Source organism: Lonchura striata, chromosome 6, assembly GCF_046129695.1.
Source record: "Lonchura striata isolate bLonStr1 chromosome 6, bLonStr1.mat, whole genome shotgun sequence".
Taxonomy (NCBI): domain Eukaryota; kingdom Metazoa; phylum Chordata; class Aves; order Passeriformes; family Estrildidae; genus Lonchura; species Lonchura striata.
This window is the reverse complement of record NC_134608.1, coordinates 36541663-36558490: the sequence shown is the minus strand read 5'-3', so window position 1 is coordinate 36558490 and position 16828 is coordinate 36541663. Positions and strand designations below refer to the sequence as shown.

At 40.1% G+C, this 16828-nt stretch overlaps 1 protein-coding gene across 1 annotated transcript in view; it reads right to left on the bottom strand.

Moving 5' to 3' along the window:
• The window catches only part of LOC110472156 (cytosolic phospholipase A2 epsilon), a 32465-nt gene extending 19432 nt beyond the window's left edge, over positions 1–13033 (bottom strand). The window contains exons 1-2 of the mRNA XM_077784150.1: positions 13007–13033; positions 11216–11288 (exon numbers count right to left, since the gene is read on the bottom strand). Coding sequence (XP_077640276.1) covers positions 11216–11288; positions 13007–13033 — 100 coding nt within the window. The remainder of the gene's footprint in view (positions 1–11215; positions 11289–13006) is intronic.
• Between the last annotated feature and the right edge of the window lie 3795 nt (positions 13034–16828).

The following is a 16828-nucleotide window of genomic DNA, read 5'->3' as shown; positions in this document are numbered from 1 at the left end:
TGGCAGCTCTTTATTCAAAACTATTCACTATTCTTTGTTAGCTCTGGCAAGTGGGAGCTCAGTTCATGAATGGAGATTCAAAGAAACCACTGCAATAAAGACAACTGGTAAGAAAAGAGTAGAGCTGTATGGGAAGAGCTAGTTGGACTTAATAAACAAGTTATTGGTACATGCCCTGTTGGTTGCAAATCAAGAGATTTCTGTGATGGAGAAGAAAAATACCTACACATTCTAAGAGAAACTTTTTTCAATAGTCAAATACTTTTTCAACCACCTTCCCCTGGTCTGCTGTCCTCACATATCTGTAATCCAGTCCATGTAATGAGCTGTCTCACTCAATATGTGACCACATACCTTCACCATGAAAAATAATATGCAAAAGTAGCAGCACTTTTGTCTTACTGTGATTTGAGCCCTGATAGAGAAGAAAATTCTAATTTCTGAGAGAGGTGGCAATGTCACAGAAGGTGGCACAGTGAGCTACAAATACAACATTAAATATTAGTACACAGCAGTTGCTTTGGGTTTGTTTTGTCTCCAGACTTGTCTGGGTGGGCACAGCTATCACAGAATCGCAGAATTCCCTGGGTTGGAAGGGACCTTACAGACCATCTAGTCCCAGTCCCCAGCTGTGGGCAGGGGCACCTCCCATTAGACCAGGCTGCTCTGTGTGCTGGGCACTACTGTATGGTGTGGGTGAATTGTCTCCTGTGGGTTGCCAGGGTTCTCAAGTGAGAGGTGAGTTGGGTACTTGTGTATCTGTGCAACTTTGTGTGTCAGTCTGATATATGCGGAGTATTTGGTGGTGGTTAGGAAATCTCTCTGATACTACTAAGGAGATAATTGATTTTTTGCCGGGAGCAATGCAGGGCATTTGCTCCTAAAAGTATAAATGAGTTGATGCCTCATGAAGCCATGGTAGCAAACTGAGACCCTGATAATGTAGTGAAGAATACTGGGACTCAGTTTCTCTATGCTGTCATCTACCCTTTCCAGCACTCCCATTTTGAGCAAATCTGCTGTCCTTTCTAGGGAGTTGACATTTCTTTTGTCTGCTGGGCAGCTACAGCTGTCTCCAATGTCTCCAGCTCTAAAAACTTGTTTTGTGTTCACAGTATAGCTCAGATTGGGTATAATAACAGGCAGTTTGGTACTGTAGGATACATGATGAGAGGTATGAGTAACCTGCTGGAAAAGGTCTCATGACATTGGTCATTGGACTGGTTTCAGTCCCAGCTCTGTCACAAACTGCTAAGTCACTGAGGGCAATTGGTTTAATTTAAACTTATCTTGCTTCTCCGTCTGCATTTCCCCACCAATAACAGTGATAACTATCCTTTCCGCTTTTGTAATCTGCTTGAATGTGACCCAGGAAGAGAGTCTGATCAGTAATTATATTATTCTTTCTCTACCAGTGTCTTGGTTCTCCTTCTACATTTTCTTTAAACTTGTGGAGTAAGCCATGCTGCAATGAATAGGTGTTGCTTAAAACAATTTGTGCAATTAGGGTATGTATGATTTGTCTTTCAAGTCTTCTGATGCTGTCTGAACATGAAACATCGTCCAGTTTTTCAGCATGCACTTGTTTTCCCCTTACTGCCCATACCAGGTAAGAGATTACTTTAACATTGCAATAATGTTTAAAAATACCCCAATATTACACACAATGAAAGACATCTGCATTTGCAATTTTAAAATGCAGAATATAGGCAATATATCTGTTGATAACAACTTACTAGTAATAAAACTACTTGTTTAGCTGTCTCCCACACACTATTTTCAAAAACCCTTTCATTAATTTTTAACATTTGAAAAAGATCCTCGAAAAAGATCTTTGCATAGTTAGTGGCACCAGATGAGAAGGCTGTTTCTTCAGCAACTGCAAGTTATGCACTAATGCTGTATGTGTGTTTTAGAGAATTTGTTCATTTATGGTCTAGGATATCTCTTTGTTGTACACATGAGCTATGACTCCTGATTTAGAAGAAAGGCATTCATTATTTTCAGAGTATCAAAGAAGTGTTAAACTTGTGACTTACACTTGCTTCTAGATAGAGTTGTGGAAGGTTCAGTTCTTCATCATCTCTGAATACAAAAGACCTACACCAACCTGAGAGGTTAGTACAGTCTTTAGCAAGGCTGCTCACCCTTAATAAGTGCAAAAACAGAGTCCCACATTCTGATGATCCCCATTTAACACCAACTAAGTTGGCAACCAGTGAGGTCTCAGTCTCAGCATAGCCTAAGACAAGAATGCAGCTAAAGACAAAGATATTTGACTCTGAAAACAAGCAATTAAAGGCAGGACACTGCACCAAGAATAACAAATTATACCCCAAACTAAAATGTTGCAGGATGCATCTGACAACTTACATAAACAACACAAATTTAATTACATTTTGGACCAGATCCCAAATACACAATGTTAAACATAAGTGCAGGTGATGAGATTTAGCACTGAGATCCTTTTGCATACACTTTTAGGTCTGGAGAGGAACATGTGGATGCCCAATCAGTGTCTTCCATGTTGCATTCTCTTTCACTCTTTTCCTCCCTCCACCATAAAATTGTTTAACTCTTACCAGCTATTAAACATACCCAAATTGAAGAGGCTTGATTAGGCAGCCTGGCATATGAGAAAGAGCTGAAAGACTTGAGTTTGCTAATCAAACAATAACAACATTTTTGTTAAATAATCAGTTCTGTAATGTCCAAATGATTGATACAAAGAGGATAATGATCTCTTTCTCTGTGTGAACAGAGGCAAAAATTAGAAGGCTGTTCCAGCTCCTAGAGGATTAGCACTGACAGGAGAGATTTTATAAATTTTTTAGGTAACTCACTCCAGACTGTTCTAGTACTTAGACATGTATGAAACAGTGATAGACAAGCTAAATTTCATCCTGCTTCAAGAGATGAGGCCAGCCCAGGTGAACCTATAAGGTGTCATATGGAAATGCTGCCATGTAATTTCCATGTTTATGCTGGAAGGCAGAAAACAGGATAATCATGTCACATCAGTTATAGTGCATGGAAAACAGCTCAGCCACTTCCCTGCCAGGGTTGACAATATGGGAAAGAAGTGATAGGACAGCTTTAAATTGTACACCAACCCAAGGGATCAATTACCACATAGCTGGGTGCTGTCTCCAAAACAACTCCAAACCTCCTTCTTTGACACATATGAAATAAGACTCTAAGTAACTTGGAAGACTTGCCACCTTTTCATTCTAAACAGGTACAGTGTCTGAGGAACAAGGCCTAAATCCATACACAGAGTCTCCAGGTACTATCACAGTACAATCATCAAAACAAAACAACACAAAAAGCAACACAATATAATGCAGAGAATCTTATGCACAGCTTAACTACAAATCATGCATTTCCATAGGCTTATCCTTTTTTAAAAGCATTGCTACTCTTTCACTGATAATCCCACTGACAATTTCACTAATCCCATCCTCAGACAATCAGCCAGTAAGACTCAAAATATTGTATATTGTATATTTGTATATTTTTTGGAAAATAGGTCAATCAGTCAGATTTTCTTTGTTCCACCTTAGACCATCTTGGGGTGATAATTTGGTGCAATCTCAGCTAGCTAAGATTCCTAAGAAGGTTCTTGCATTCCCTTTTAAAAATAACTAGCCAAAACTAAGTCTTGGTCAGACATCAACACTGTTGATGCAGATACAGAGGGTAGTTAGCACATCTAAAGAAACCACTATGAGAACAAAACATCATAGAAACAGATTTGGAAACAGGCTGCAAGCAGTACACAAAAATGCTTTGGATTTCAAAGAAAACAGGAGTGGGAACAAAATCAATACCAGAAAGAGCTGAATGACCAAATCAACACTCACAAATTTTCATTCTTCAGAAAGTGATCACAAGAATGTTGTTTACCCAAGAAGGGAATAGAAACAAAATTGTTTTAAAAGTTTAGCTAAAATTTTTGTTTCCTTAAGAATCATTATTTTGACTCAGAAATGCCCCGACAAGGCATTCTTGGTCAACATTGGTCCTAAATAAGTAAGAAAAGATGAACACCTTTGTCAGGAAAATATTCTGAACTATTGTCAATTTAACTGCAGAATATGCTGCAAACAATAGCATCAAAGTTTGGGAGTGAATCTTACTTTTAACCTTCACTGGCTATTTACTGCAGCACTACTTTATTGTCTCCTGCTGAGAGTACAGCCATAGAAAGTGCCCAAGAGAAGCACCATAGTCCCATGGGGACATTCTCATGTATCTTATCAGCAGTGCAAACTATTACAGCCATGTCAAATGTAGCCTCTGTACTTTGCACTGGCCTCCTACAAATAGCAAATCACATCTGGGTTCTTCGTCCTTATCTACAATGTCCTCTGTTCAGCAAAAAGGTTGTCCAAAGCTCCAGAGAGGATCACTGATGGAGGACCTCAAGCTCTGAGAATCTTGCCTGTGGGCAAGGCTTTCCCTGGCATTACTCCAGGTGTTCAAAATCTCCACAGTGACCAAGACATACCACAAGCCTTATAGTGCTTTTATCATACCAATCATCACCTCAGCAGTGTTCATCCACGTCCATTGGTAAGGATACTAAGAGAGACAGATGCATAAACCAAAATATGTCCCTGCTCAGAGGGCAGAGAAAGAATGATTCCCTAATGACAGGTATCAGTCACACTCCATAATGCATAACTGGTTGAACTGCAAATGCTGCTGTTCTTGTTGAAACTGGAACAACCAAGACAGGTACTGAGGTGGAAAAAATCTATTTGGATTCAATTAACAAAAATGTATTTAAATACATTTTTTATAACAAAATATCAAAGCTGTACCTTTGCTCCAAGTCTTAGTTCCAGCCAGAACAGGGTTAATTTTTGCAGCAGAAGAGGGGGCATGGCCAGGACCCAGAGATTATTGCTTGGAGATATGGGAAGGGAGTCTCTTCATTAATATTGTTATTGTAACTGCTTCCTTTCTTATCTCATTGTTGTTCCCAATAAATCGTTCTTATCTCAACCCATAATCTTTACCATTTTTGACTCCAGGTCTCCTCTCCAGACTACCCAGTGGGAGAAACAAATGGCACTTTATTGAGAGAGTCTTAGTGGGAGCACTAAATTGGGAAGAACAATTTCTAAACCACAACAGCCCATCAAACAAATACCTCAAAAAATCCTTAAGCAATTCCTGTAATGAGTAAACTTTTGTTATAAATCTTCTCTTATTTATGAATTATCAATAGATATAATAATTGAATAATTGAATTATCAATATCTGTTATTTATCAATTCTTTGAATGTCCAAATAGCAAGTAATAGTACTGTCAACACAGGCTTGTTGATATTCAATTTGTGGTTAATGTTTAGTGTCAAGCAAAGTATATTTTGATCCGAAACTCAATACACAATTGTGCAACAGTAAGCAGGATACAGAGTAAAATATGTCCCTTAAAGAGGATGATAAAAAATTCCAAGGTACAAAAATTTCAAAGAAGATATGGGAGACTATAAGCATGGGAAAAGGCAATGCTCAGCTCATTTTCTTAAATGGTGAGAAGGAGTTACTCAGCTCAGACCAAAGAAATGTGTAAACAGAAACCCTATTCAGAAATCAAAGAACACACTTCTTCATAATTATGTTTTCTGAGTGCAAACTAGAGTGGTACTTCCTGAGCAGAGTCTGCCACTGACTTTTAACTCTGAAAGCCAAATGGCAGAGGAAGAATAAAGGATCTTGAATCGCCACACAGACCTGTGTCCTCTCAAAGCACCATGTGGTTCTACATTGCTGCCATCACCACCTACTCATTCCAGCCTCTCTTCTCCACCCAAGCTTCTCCCTTGTTCATTTCCATTGCCTCCACCCTTTTCAAACCTGTTTTAAAACAGGTTTTGACATTTTAAAATATTATAACATTTTGAAAGCTGTTTCAACCACTTGTTAACTAGAAGCCCCCACTAAAGGTGATAATGAAGCCTACTAGGAACACATAGTAACATCACAACAGTCTTTAAAGTTCATACCTGTTCAAGGAAGGACAAGATGCAATGCCATCTGCACTGGCACAGTATTAGACCACAGTAGCTGTTTTCACCTCTCCTTTTCAGACAGAGATGAGCATACCATTTACCTAAGGTTCTTTATTTTCATTAGTTTCTCAGTCAGTAAATCAGTTCAACTTCCTAATGCCTCTATGAGACTCCTGGTGTCCTCACTGAAGCCCTGGCTTTGAAAATTATGAACTATGGTTTTGAGAAACTCTTCTGCTTTGACTACACCAAGAATCTAAAGGAAGCCATGAAGGAGCATCATACACAATACCTTTGACCACCAGAACAGCTTTCTGATCTTGCACACAGAAACATGCAGAAGCCAGCATGGCTGCAAGAAGATGTGTATACACCTACATACAACCCACTGATACTTAGCAGAAGAGAAGCAAGTATTTCCACAGCTGTAAGGAGATGTGCAGAGCAAGTAAGGATCTCCTTGATTATAAATAGCATTGTCCTTTTTAGTGTCAGCTTATGCTACTATCAAGGCACAGAGGAGGCTTTTTGTCTCCACACTATTTACCATTAATACAGTCCAGTGAAATTGTATATAATACAATATACACTACACTTCATCATGGCTATCAAAGACTTGAAAAAAGGAATGAATCTTCTAGATTAGAGAATACAAAACAGTTAACCTGAATAAAACTAGGTTTATGTATGTATTTGGTAACAATGAACTGAGGAAGAGCATGAGCAGTCTTGGTTTGCATGAGTGGATGAAACCAAAGAGAAGACTGAACAGAAAGGAACACAGTTATTAAGAAATACAGCTATGAAACTGATTAATGTAATATGCACTGAATATCCATTTGTTACTTCTACTATTAACTGTGGTTATGACTTTATTACAAACATCAGTCAAGACCAGGCCTCCATTTCAACAGGTACCTCGGTAGTTATGCAATTAGTTCTTGCACTTGATCTAATCAGCTTACAATTACAGTAAAAAAGCCCCGCTCCAGGATATGACATCACAGGGAGGATCTTCTTGTGATTACTGGCTGGTTTTATACCCGTTTCAGTTTCTTAACCAGTTAGGAAATCCCTGTTTACAGGATTTGTTGTAACTTGGCAGTTATCCACATAATGACTTCTCTGTCCTTGTGCAGATTATTCTTGCCAAGCATTTGTCTTGGGCTCTTTTAATCTTTCCCTCCACTAATGCAAAATCAGCCTGTCTGAGGAGGCAGTGACATCAGGAACCTAAATGAGGTGCCCCAAAAAGACACTAATCCTCTTTTTAAAAGGACTACATCCCAGGATTATTCTTAACCATTGCAAACATCAATGACCACAGGATGCAATTTCACCGTAAAGTGAGTGTGCCATTAGTAGCGAGTGGGCCAGATCAGGCAGCTGCCTGTTGGCACTGCCCATGTTGCCTGAGTGCCCTCTTTGCACAAAGACTGCTGCTACCCTCTCACACTGGTGCGACAGTAAGAGGTAAAGTAAAAGGAAATATACACAGCACAGCTTCAATCAGTCCATTCCACTGAGATCATGGCATTGAAAGGGGTTTTGTTATTTTGATGATGTTACACAGGGTTTAGGTGATATAAGGAAAACATTAGTACTACTACCTTCCAACTTTTAAAATCAATAGGCCGAGTAGCATTGTGAGCTTGCTAGGAAATTACATAGCAACATGCTCAGATTTAATACTATAGCTAAAGAGAAGCCTAAAGCTTTATCTATTGAGAATGCTGATTGAGATTATCTTTTCATAGTAAAGAAAAAAAAAAAAAAAAGTAGCTGTAGACTATTCCAGGAAAAACATTTTGTAGCCTTAGACTTTTCTAAATACAAATTAGGATGTGTCACCAATTCTAAAGACATTTTTTGTCTTCTGAATAGAGTATTTCTGTTAAATACAGATATGTAGAAAATGTTACAATTATATTTTACTTGTAGCCCATGAAGCAAACAGGTTTCTCTTCCATAGATGCCAATTTGCAATGTAGAAGATATTTTATCTCCTGGAAGATCAGTGAACCCAGCTACTGAAGGCCCACATGAAACCAGATTCGCCAGCTGTGCCAGCCCATGGCCTGCTGTGACTGCAGTGGCAGCCTCTGGGATCAGTGAGTGCTGGGTGTGCTCCAGTGGGACAGTACACAACAAGGCAGGTCTGGGCAGCCACGCTGAAAACAAGATCTGCTCTGGGGAATCTACACAACACCCATCCAGCTCTTGTCATAACCAGCACATGTGGTACTTGGCTGGCAGACAAGTCTCTACAGAAAGTAACTGTGCCATGGTTAAATGGTGGAAATGCAGGGCCTGGCATAAAGTTGGCTTCTGTGAAATAACTGTGGGACATGAACATAAAAACTATGCCCTCTTCCAGTGGTCCTGTCTGGTGGACAAGCTTTTGGAAAACAAGAATTTGGAGAGCCCAGGCACCTCAGCTTGTGACTTTTGCTCCTGATGCTGTCAGTGACTCCTCATTCTGCTGGTGCCACAGGTAGGCTCTGTTGGACAGTTGAAAAGAAATTGCATCATCCAAGCAGCTTTTGCAGAAATGCTGGATATATTTATGAAGATTTGTGACAGCCACAAAGCTGTCTCAGTTTTAAAGCCAGAAATAGAGGCAGTCATAGAACGATTAGCATTCTGCAATTCTTGAGATAAAAACAAGAGAGCAGTTGCTTTGGTGTAAGGGCTAATATAACTAATATGCAAAAAAGTCCATTTCACACCAGCCTGAAAAGGACCAGGTTTTCTCATGCATGCATTTCTGCTGCCCATGTAAGGCAAAGAGAAAAAAGAAATATCTGTAACTATTTAGTTAGCAATATAACTCTATAGATGTCCCCAAAGAATAACATCCTGAAACTGGGAATGGTGTTTTCCTGTGAAACTGAGTTCCTGTCCAGAGCAAAGTGAGATGACAAGTATCAAAATCAGATCCCTTAATGGCCTCCAGAAACAAATAATTTGAGGTATGACAATTAAATGCAAACACTACTGTTAACTCAGAAGCCAGATCTCTCAGCCACAGACCTCAAGAATGACAGACTTCTTGGAAAAGTGGGGCAGGACAGAGCACGGTTCAGTGTTTGTCATACCCCAAAGCATTTATTATAAGCCAGTTCTGGGGACATGTTCTCAATTCAAATGAGACTTTGGACTGATCTGGTATCACTATTCTTTTAAATTTTCACAAGGAAAATTTAGCCAAACTCAAAAAGAAGTTGCAACAGCTATGTCTTCATAGTATGTACTACTTAGATTACAGTTACCTGATAACCTTCATAATTAACCAGAAGCAATTCCTTCTGGTTCATAAGCAAGCTTTGTTCGTAACAGACTTTAACGCATGTTAGTAGCCTAATCCTTATTATTACACTTACACCATGTACAAACACAACCTTTTGTCTGATACACAGGGAAAAGGTCAATAGTGTGATTATAGGTGATTGCCACAGCTAACCCATAATAAAAAATTAAATCCTATGTTATAAGTCCATGTACAAGACATGAATGCTGCAGGTAGCAGTCTCTCTGCACAAAGAGGGCTCATTAGGTGTGCAGTGCCACAGCTGAAGGAAAGCAAAGTGTAGTCATGCTTGACAGGCAGTCTTCCCAAACCAGATTCTGACTCCAGCAGAGCACCAATGGCTCTTTTTAGCTAAAATTATTTCTGTGCCATCTTTCAACTATCTGTACTCATCTCTGTCTCTCTTAACAACTTTAAATTGTACAGAAATAGTAATTAAAACAAATATAAAACAAATATACTGGTTTTCTCATTCAATGTAATGCTTTTTAACAGTCTCATTTCTGGTGCATGGTGTATCATACCATGTGGCATGGCTCCACTAACAAAATTATTTGTTCTGAGAGAGTGTACATGCACAGGAGAGATAAAAACTCACTGAGTCTCTGCTGTGACACTGGTAACTGGGTCCTGATTCTCAGAGAGAAAATAAAATGTGGTGCTCTCTTGCATACAATAAAGAAGGGTAACTGGACTGGGGAATGGATGAAGCAGACCCTGTCATCTAGGACTGCTTCTCCTGACTCTTTCTAGCAAAGACTTTCTTCCACATCTGGTTTTGGAAGCAAATCTCCAGTGTTACAGCTTCAAACCTGAAGTCAGGTAATCAATCATCTGCTCAAAATTAAGATACAGGATAAAGATTAATAAAAGATAAGCAGCTAAGATAAATAGCTATGGATTTCTGGAAGTTCTATTGTACATAAGAATGTAAATATCACCATTTCCAACCATTATAAAATGCTGATAAAGAAAGAAACATCCCTGATTTTAAGGCCAGAGGTACATGTTTGGTTATAAGCTCAGCAGGTGGTTGTCTTGATCCTACTGCCTGCCAGTGCAGCTTAAAAATTCCCTTGGGGTGGTAACATACCAGAAAACTGTTCAGCTGACATAGAAATGACAGAGGGGGAATTGAAACATCCTTTCACTTTTTTCTAAAGATTTACTGTTTTCAAGAAAAGATCCCTGTGCTGGACACAATGGCAGAAGTGCAAGAATTTAATAGGAATCTCCATGGAGGCAAATATACTTGCTGGTCTTATTTGATATTCAAAGGTTTAGATTCACTTCCTTTCAATTTCTTCCTGACTTTTTCTTTCTAAGTCAGATATTTGAGATATTGAGCTTTGTTTCTTCTACCTGAGTAACAGCTGAGATTTTTCTCTCTTCCACTTTTACCCATTCCACATCCTCAGAAACATTTCAATGGTACTTGTTTATATAAAAAAGTCTACTTCAAATACATTTCAGTGCAATTTTGACAAAAAAATAAGTTGTTTGACAATAAGATATATAATGCTCCTTCTACCTTTTATTTTCTTTGAAGTAAAAAGAAATTCAAAAAACTGCAACTGAAAATTAACACCTGAATTTGTTCATCAGTCTGTCTCTGAACCTTATTAGCAGTTAAGGTACTTTACAGTACACCACAGTAGATATTTGCTATTTCCACTAATAATAGTAACATGCTATAAACCAAAAGGTATTGTTTATATAAAACTGTATTCAAAGCATAGTCCAAATTCAACTATGCATCAATATTTGAAACCATGGTGTCACTTCATACACAGACACCAGTTACAGTGCCAGTAGCAAACACATGTTCTCTGCTTTCAGAACAGAACTAGTAAAAAGTACAAAGAAAAACTGTGATACTCACATATATCTGCTTTTCTCAGATTTTTCATTCTTATGATTTTCACAAAGAATGAACAACAGGGACATTCATCACTCTGCAGAAAAATGAAAATGTTTATTACCTGCATTAATGTTAAATTGTTTATGCCTCATAAAACATGCTCTCCCACAAATTCCTGTTGCAATTTTCAAAGCCATGCAGCAAAATTGAAAGATTAACTGCTTGCATTCCTTTGGAGGCTAAAATCATGTCTGTATAGAGTTTAAAAAAGTTTTAAAATTGAGGGAATAGTCTTCTGTGTATATATGTCATTGACAGAAGAAATAATTTTTTGGGGCACTGTTTGGAGAGTGAGGCACCATCAGCACAGTGCAGCACAACATGAAAAAAAAGCAGATGCCAGAAAACAGCTTTGGAAGAAATGTTAACAAAACTTCCCAACTCAAACCAGATACTAGATATTTTCAGAAGGATCATTAGCTGAAAAGTCAAATGCAGAAGGAAAGGCAAATAACAGACCTGACTCAAAACAGTTATTAATTCTTGCAGATTTTAGTACCTGAAACTTTAGCTATTGCTTCACTGGAAGCATTTTCTAGTTCCTCTCCCATTCTCTGCTTGCAAAATGACTCCACCACATTCCTTAAGGGAGTTATGTCACTCTCCTTTTTCCAGTCCAGTTAGGAATTGATCCAGGTGACAAGTTACAAACTCTCCTATCACTCTTAAATTATGATAAGCTGATCTTGGTCTGTTTTTTATGTCTAACTCCAAAAGAGAAGGCATGTTTTAATGTCATCTGTCTGGGTTTAGGTTCCCCTCACCCCCCTACCTCTAAGAAGCCTCTACTTTTACTCTTGATGCTGTTTCAGTGGTTAAGGGAAAGAGCAGAGAGGACAGTCTCTTTCCTTGCTTTCTATGCATACTTTCCACACAAAGACCATTGCCAGGTTTTGGTCAAAAAAGATTAATTTGTAGATGCTTAGTGTTTCTTTGACCAGACTGGTTAGACATTCACATGTGTTATTTCTTAAGCCATTAAGATGCCCCATTTGAGATCTGCAAGCATCAATGCACGTTTATCTCAACATATATCCATGTATATGGGGAGAAGCTCTATAATCTTCATTATACAACCAGCGAAGTAGGGCACAGAATAATCAAATAACTTGTTCATAGCAAACTGAAGGTGAATTTCAGAATTGAGGAGGAGACATAGTATGTTCATTCCCTGGAACCCAACAGACAGTTTTAGGGCTTTCCTTCACACTTATGTTCCATCAAACAAACAAACAAAAAAAGAGCCCCCCACAACTTCTGAGAGAGATCAAGATTTTTTTGTGCATCAGTCATGGACAAATATAAAACTAAGACCATCACTATTAATCACTGTTTTTAGGCAGTGACCCCCCCTCCGTGTGCATCACTACCAGGTGGCTTCTAGCACAGCTACCTGGACACCATATATGTTTATAGTCCCAGCTGGCAGATGCTGCACTGTGAAAGAGCACAGCTGACATAATGCTTGAGTCAAGCCACAGATTTATCCCAAATTCACAGAAAGCTACTGTGAGGCACTTCAGAATGGTTCCCAGCCTCCATGAGAATCACTCACTGTGGGTGAACTTCACTAGCAAGAGTGTCTCCACAAGGCAACTAACACCAGCAAAGGTATAAGTCATTCTTACATAAATAAGTAAATATATATAAGAAATTAGAATAAAAGCTCACAAGTCATCTTCTCCCCACCAGAACCCCAGCCACAGTCCCATCCCAGGCCATGTTCAGCTCCTAGAGTTTTCACATCCTTACCTCACAAGCACTCCAGTATGAGCCCATCCTGCTCACAGCTGCATACAAGTCAGAGATGGATTATCACTTCACTGTCAGAGGCAACAGCTGTGATTCACAAACTACCTCTGCAAAATTTAAGGAGACACCTGCTGAGGAGCAAGTGGTTTATCCAAGCCCCACCTTCCTCACTGCATGAAAGGGAAAGTATGAGAAGAAAAGGGGAGGGAGTTTGCTGGGTTTATTTGATAGCTAAATACCAAAGGTATGTGTTTGGGGGAGGCTGTACACAACAAGGTGCCAAGAGTTATCAGCCATTCGAGATAAGGGGGTGATAACACACAGCAGTAATGCATGGATATCTGTTCTAGAAGCCTCAGCAATTAACAAACCAGAGAACATAATAGTAGCTACGTGAAGGCACACAGCACCTAAATCAGCAAACAAAATTACCGTAAATGAAATAACTTTAGAAGGCCTTTTCTTCAACAAAATTGCATTTATTTTCCTTTTCTTGGAGATAGAGGGGCTAAAGATGCTTACTGGTAGATGTTTCCCCAGTTTGTATATTTATTAGTGAGATATAAATTTCCTACTTTCAGAAGACTTCCACAAACACAAAACATCAAGGCACATATTGATTCATCTTAAATGTTAACATCTTGATATTTCAAACCTAATGCAGTGTCATCCAATTATGATGTAAAAATGACACCAAAGTCTTCAAATTTCTGGAAGAAGATTGTGCAGCAGCAGATCAATAGCCATTGTATGGGTCCAGCTACTAACATTCCCAGACATCTGGTATGAAACCACCTCTTCAGAACTGCAGGAGGTGATACGATATGCTCAGAGCTGCCACAGCCTGTCTTCCCCTTCTACCCTCACACATCAGGAAAATACACAATAGAGTAATTTCTGGCCTTACAACTTTTCCCTGAGTGAAAATTACTTAAGTAAGCCACATATTTAGGATTAGGAATCTACCCTCAATAACCTTTCAATTAAAGAGATATGAAAGCTTCTAATGAATTGTGGCCAATAGGTTGAAGGAGGGGATTCTGCCCCTCTGGTCTTGTGAGACCCCACCTACAGTGCTGTGCCCAGCTCTGGACCCCCAGCACTGAAAAGATATGGACCTGTTGAAGCAAGTCCAGAGGAAGGACATGATGACGATGAGAGGGCAGGAGCACCTGTTAATAGCCAGACTATGGAAAAATATGTTTTCTCCTTGGGTGAACCCTTCTACTCAATACCCCCCCCCCCAAAAAAAAAAAAAAACAAAAAAAAAAAAACCACACACACACATACAAAGCAACACAAAACCAAAAAAGCACAAAAAAAAAGCCACAACCAAAAAAACCAAAACCCTCAATAAAACACAACCAAGCAACACTGAGAAGCTTTTGGCTGGATAGCAGGTGCCCACCAAAGTCACTTTATCATGGATCCATTTCAGCTGGACACGGGAGGGAAAACTTAATGAAAGGCAAGTGGATTGAGATAAGGGCAGGGGGAGATGACTCACCAATTACTATCAAGTCAAAACAGACTCAATTTGGGAAAATCAGCCAAATTTATTACAGATCAAATCAGAGTAGGATAATGAGAAATAAAACTTAAATAATGAGATATCTTTTCCCTACCCCACCCCAGCTGCTTCCCTTTCTTCATTGTGGGGTGTCTCCCACAGAAAACAGTCCTCCATGAGCTTCTCCAGCCCGAGTCCTTCCCAGAAGCAGCAGTTCATCACAAACTGCTCCACTGTGGGTCCTTCCCATTGGGGTGCAGTCCCATAGAAACACCCCTCCAGCATGGGTCCCTGCCAGCACACCTGTTCCAGTGTGGACTCCTTCTTCCATGGGCCCACAGGTCCTGCCGGAACCTGCTCCATCACAGCCTTCCCACAGTGTCACATCCTGCTTCAGCCATCCACTTGCTCCATGTGGGGTTCTCCAGGGACTGCAGGAGAATATCTGCTCCACCATGGGCCAGCAAGGGCTGAGAAGGACAGCCTGCCTCACTGTGGTCATTGAGCAGCCAGTTACATAGTTATTTATCAATAGTTTACCACAGGCATCAGGAGAATCTCAACTCCAAAGTTAGAGCACCTCCTCCTTCACTGACCTTCCTATCTGCAGGCCTGTTTCTCACGTTCTCACTCCTCTCTCCCCCTGCAATTGATGTTGCACAGGGCTTTTTCCCATTTTAAATGCATTATCCTGGAGGCAGTACAGCTGCCACGGATGGGCCCGGCCCTGGCCAGAGGTGGGTGAGGCTTGGGGCCAGCCGGCACTGACCCTGCTGGATTTGGGGAAGCTTCTGCAGCTTCTCACCCTGGCCACCCTTGTAGTTCTCTGCTACAGGACACTGCCACGCAGAGCTAACACTGCAGCGTTCAGCTGAGGCAGGGAATGACTGCTGGTGGGGTAGCACCAGCCAGCAATCAAACCCCAAATAAACACCCCCTCTCCCCCCCGCATCCAGTAAGGCAGGGACAAAAGAAGAGATTTATGGGTTGAGATAACAATTTACTGAAAGCAAATAACAGTGGGATAAGAAACACACGGTAACAGCAGAAATATTAATAACAAAAGTATACAAAAAGAGGTGTTTTAGCCAACAAAAAATGTGTTCACTAGCTCAACTTAGTACAAGGAAGGAAAAGGATGGGCCAATCTCTAGGCCTCTGTCGCCTCTCCTATCCAAGGGTTCTCTCTGCAGGAATTCCCTCCACAGAAGTGCTGCAGGGCATGGAGCAGGAGAGAGCCCGTCCCAGACATTGGCTGTCAAGTGCCTCTGCTTGAAGAAAATCTAATAGTAGTGCCAGAACTGGCACTTGGGACAAAAGTAATGCGAACATATGAGACACCATGCCAGTGGCTGGAAAGCTACCTTTTCTGGTTTCCTTCAGATCATCTGAGATTTTAGGGTGCATCACAGATTCTGAGATGGGACATACAAAAGGTAAAGCGGGCTGTACAAGACATCTACAGAGAGCTGTTTCCATTGTCTCAGGAATACTTGTTTTCTAACCAGTATGAGGCTGGTAAAATCAGGAAGGAGCAGGTGTTCACCACCACTGAAAAAGCTCACAGGCAAAATCAGAGTATCTAATCCTGACAAAAATATTTCCAACAAAGAAAAACAGTTGAGAATTGAAACTGCACCAGAGTTCCTCAGAGCCTGCAGAATTTACAAAGCTGCTGAAATGCCCAGAACTTTGCAGTCATGGGAAGACTTTGACAAATATAATTATATCCTCCTTGGCAGGCATTAAGGAGTCTGTCACAATACCCATTTTGACAGTTCAGGAACCTTAGTTTGAGTTCATGAGTGGCTGCTCAAACAAAACAATGAGCAGGATTTTAGAATATAAGGCAGAAATTACCTATGTATCTTGTTGGAAAATTTGCGGAAAGAAGATACTCTTATATAGCTCTTGCCTACTTATTTAGGCTCTGAGGGACTCCTGTAAGGCTCATCTTGGCTGACCCTTGACATACTCCTAGATGCCAGCATCTGCCCTTCCTTCACAATGCTTTTTTATGTAAAACCAGTAAAAACCATCTTCTTAACCAGCTCCAGATCTCTCTCTCCAGTTACCACTAAGGAAGAATTCACCAGAAACACTCTCTCTCCTGGACCTTTCTTGGCCTTAAGTGTATTTCTGTTCTGTTCATTGTGATGCAGTGAACAGAAAATTGGCATCTTACTGCATGTCTCCAGTGCTCAATTACCATACCTCCTGCAATTCCCTTCACATGCTCTCTGATTCTGTAATAGTTCAATACACTGTACTGAACAAGTTCCAGATGATGCTGGAGCAAAATTGCATTTCAG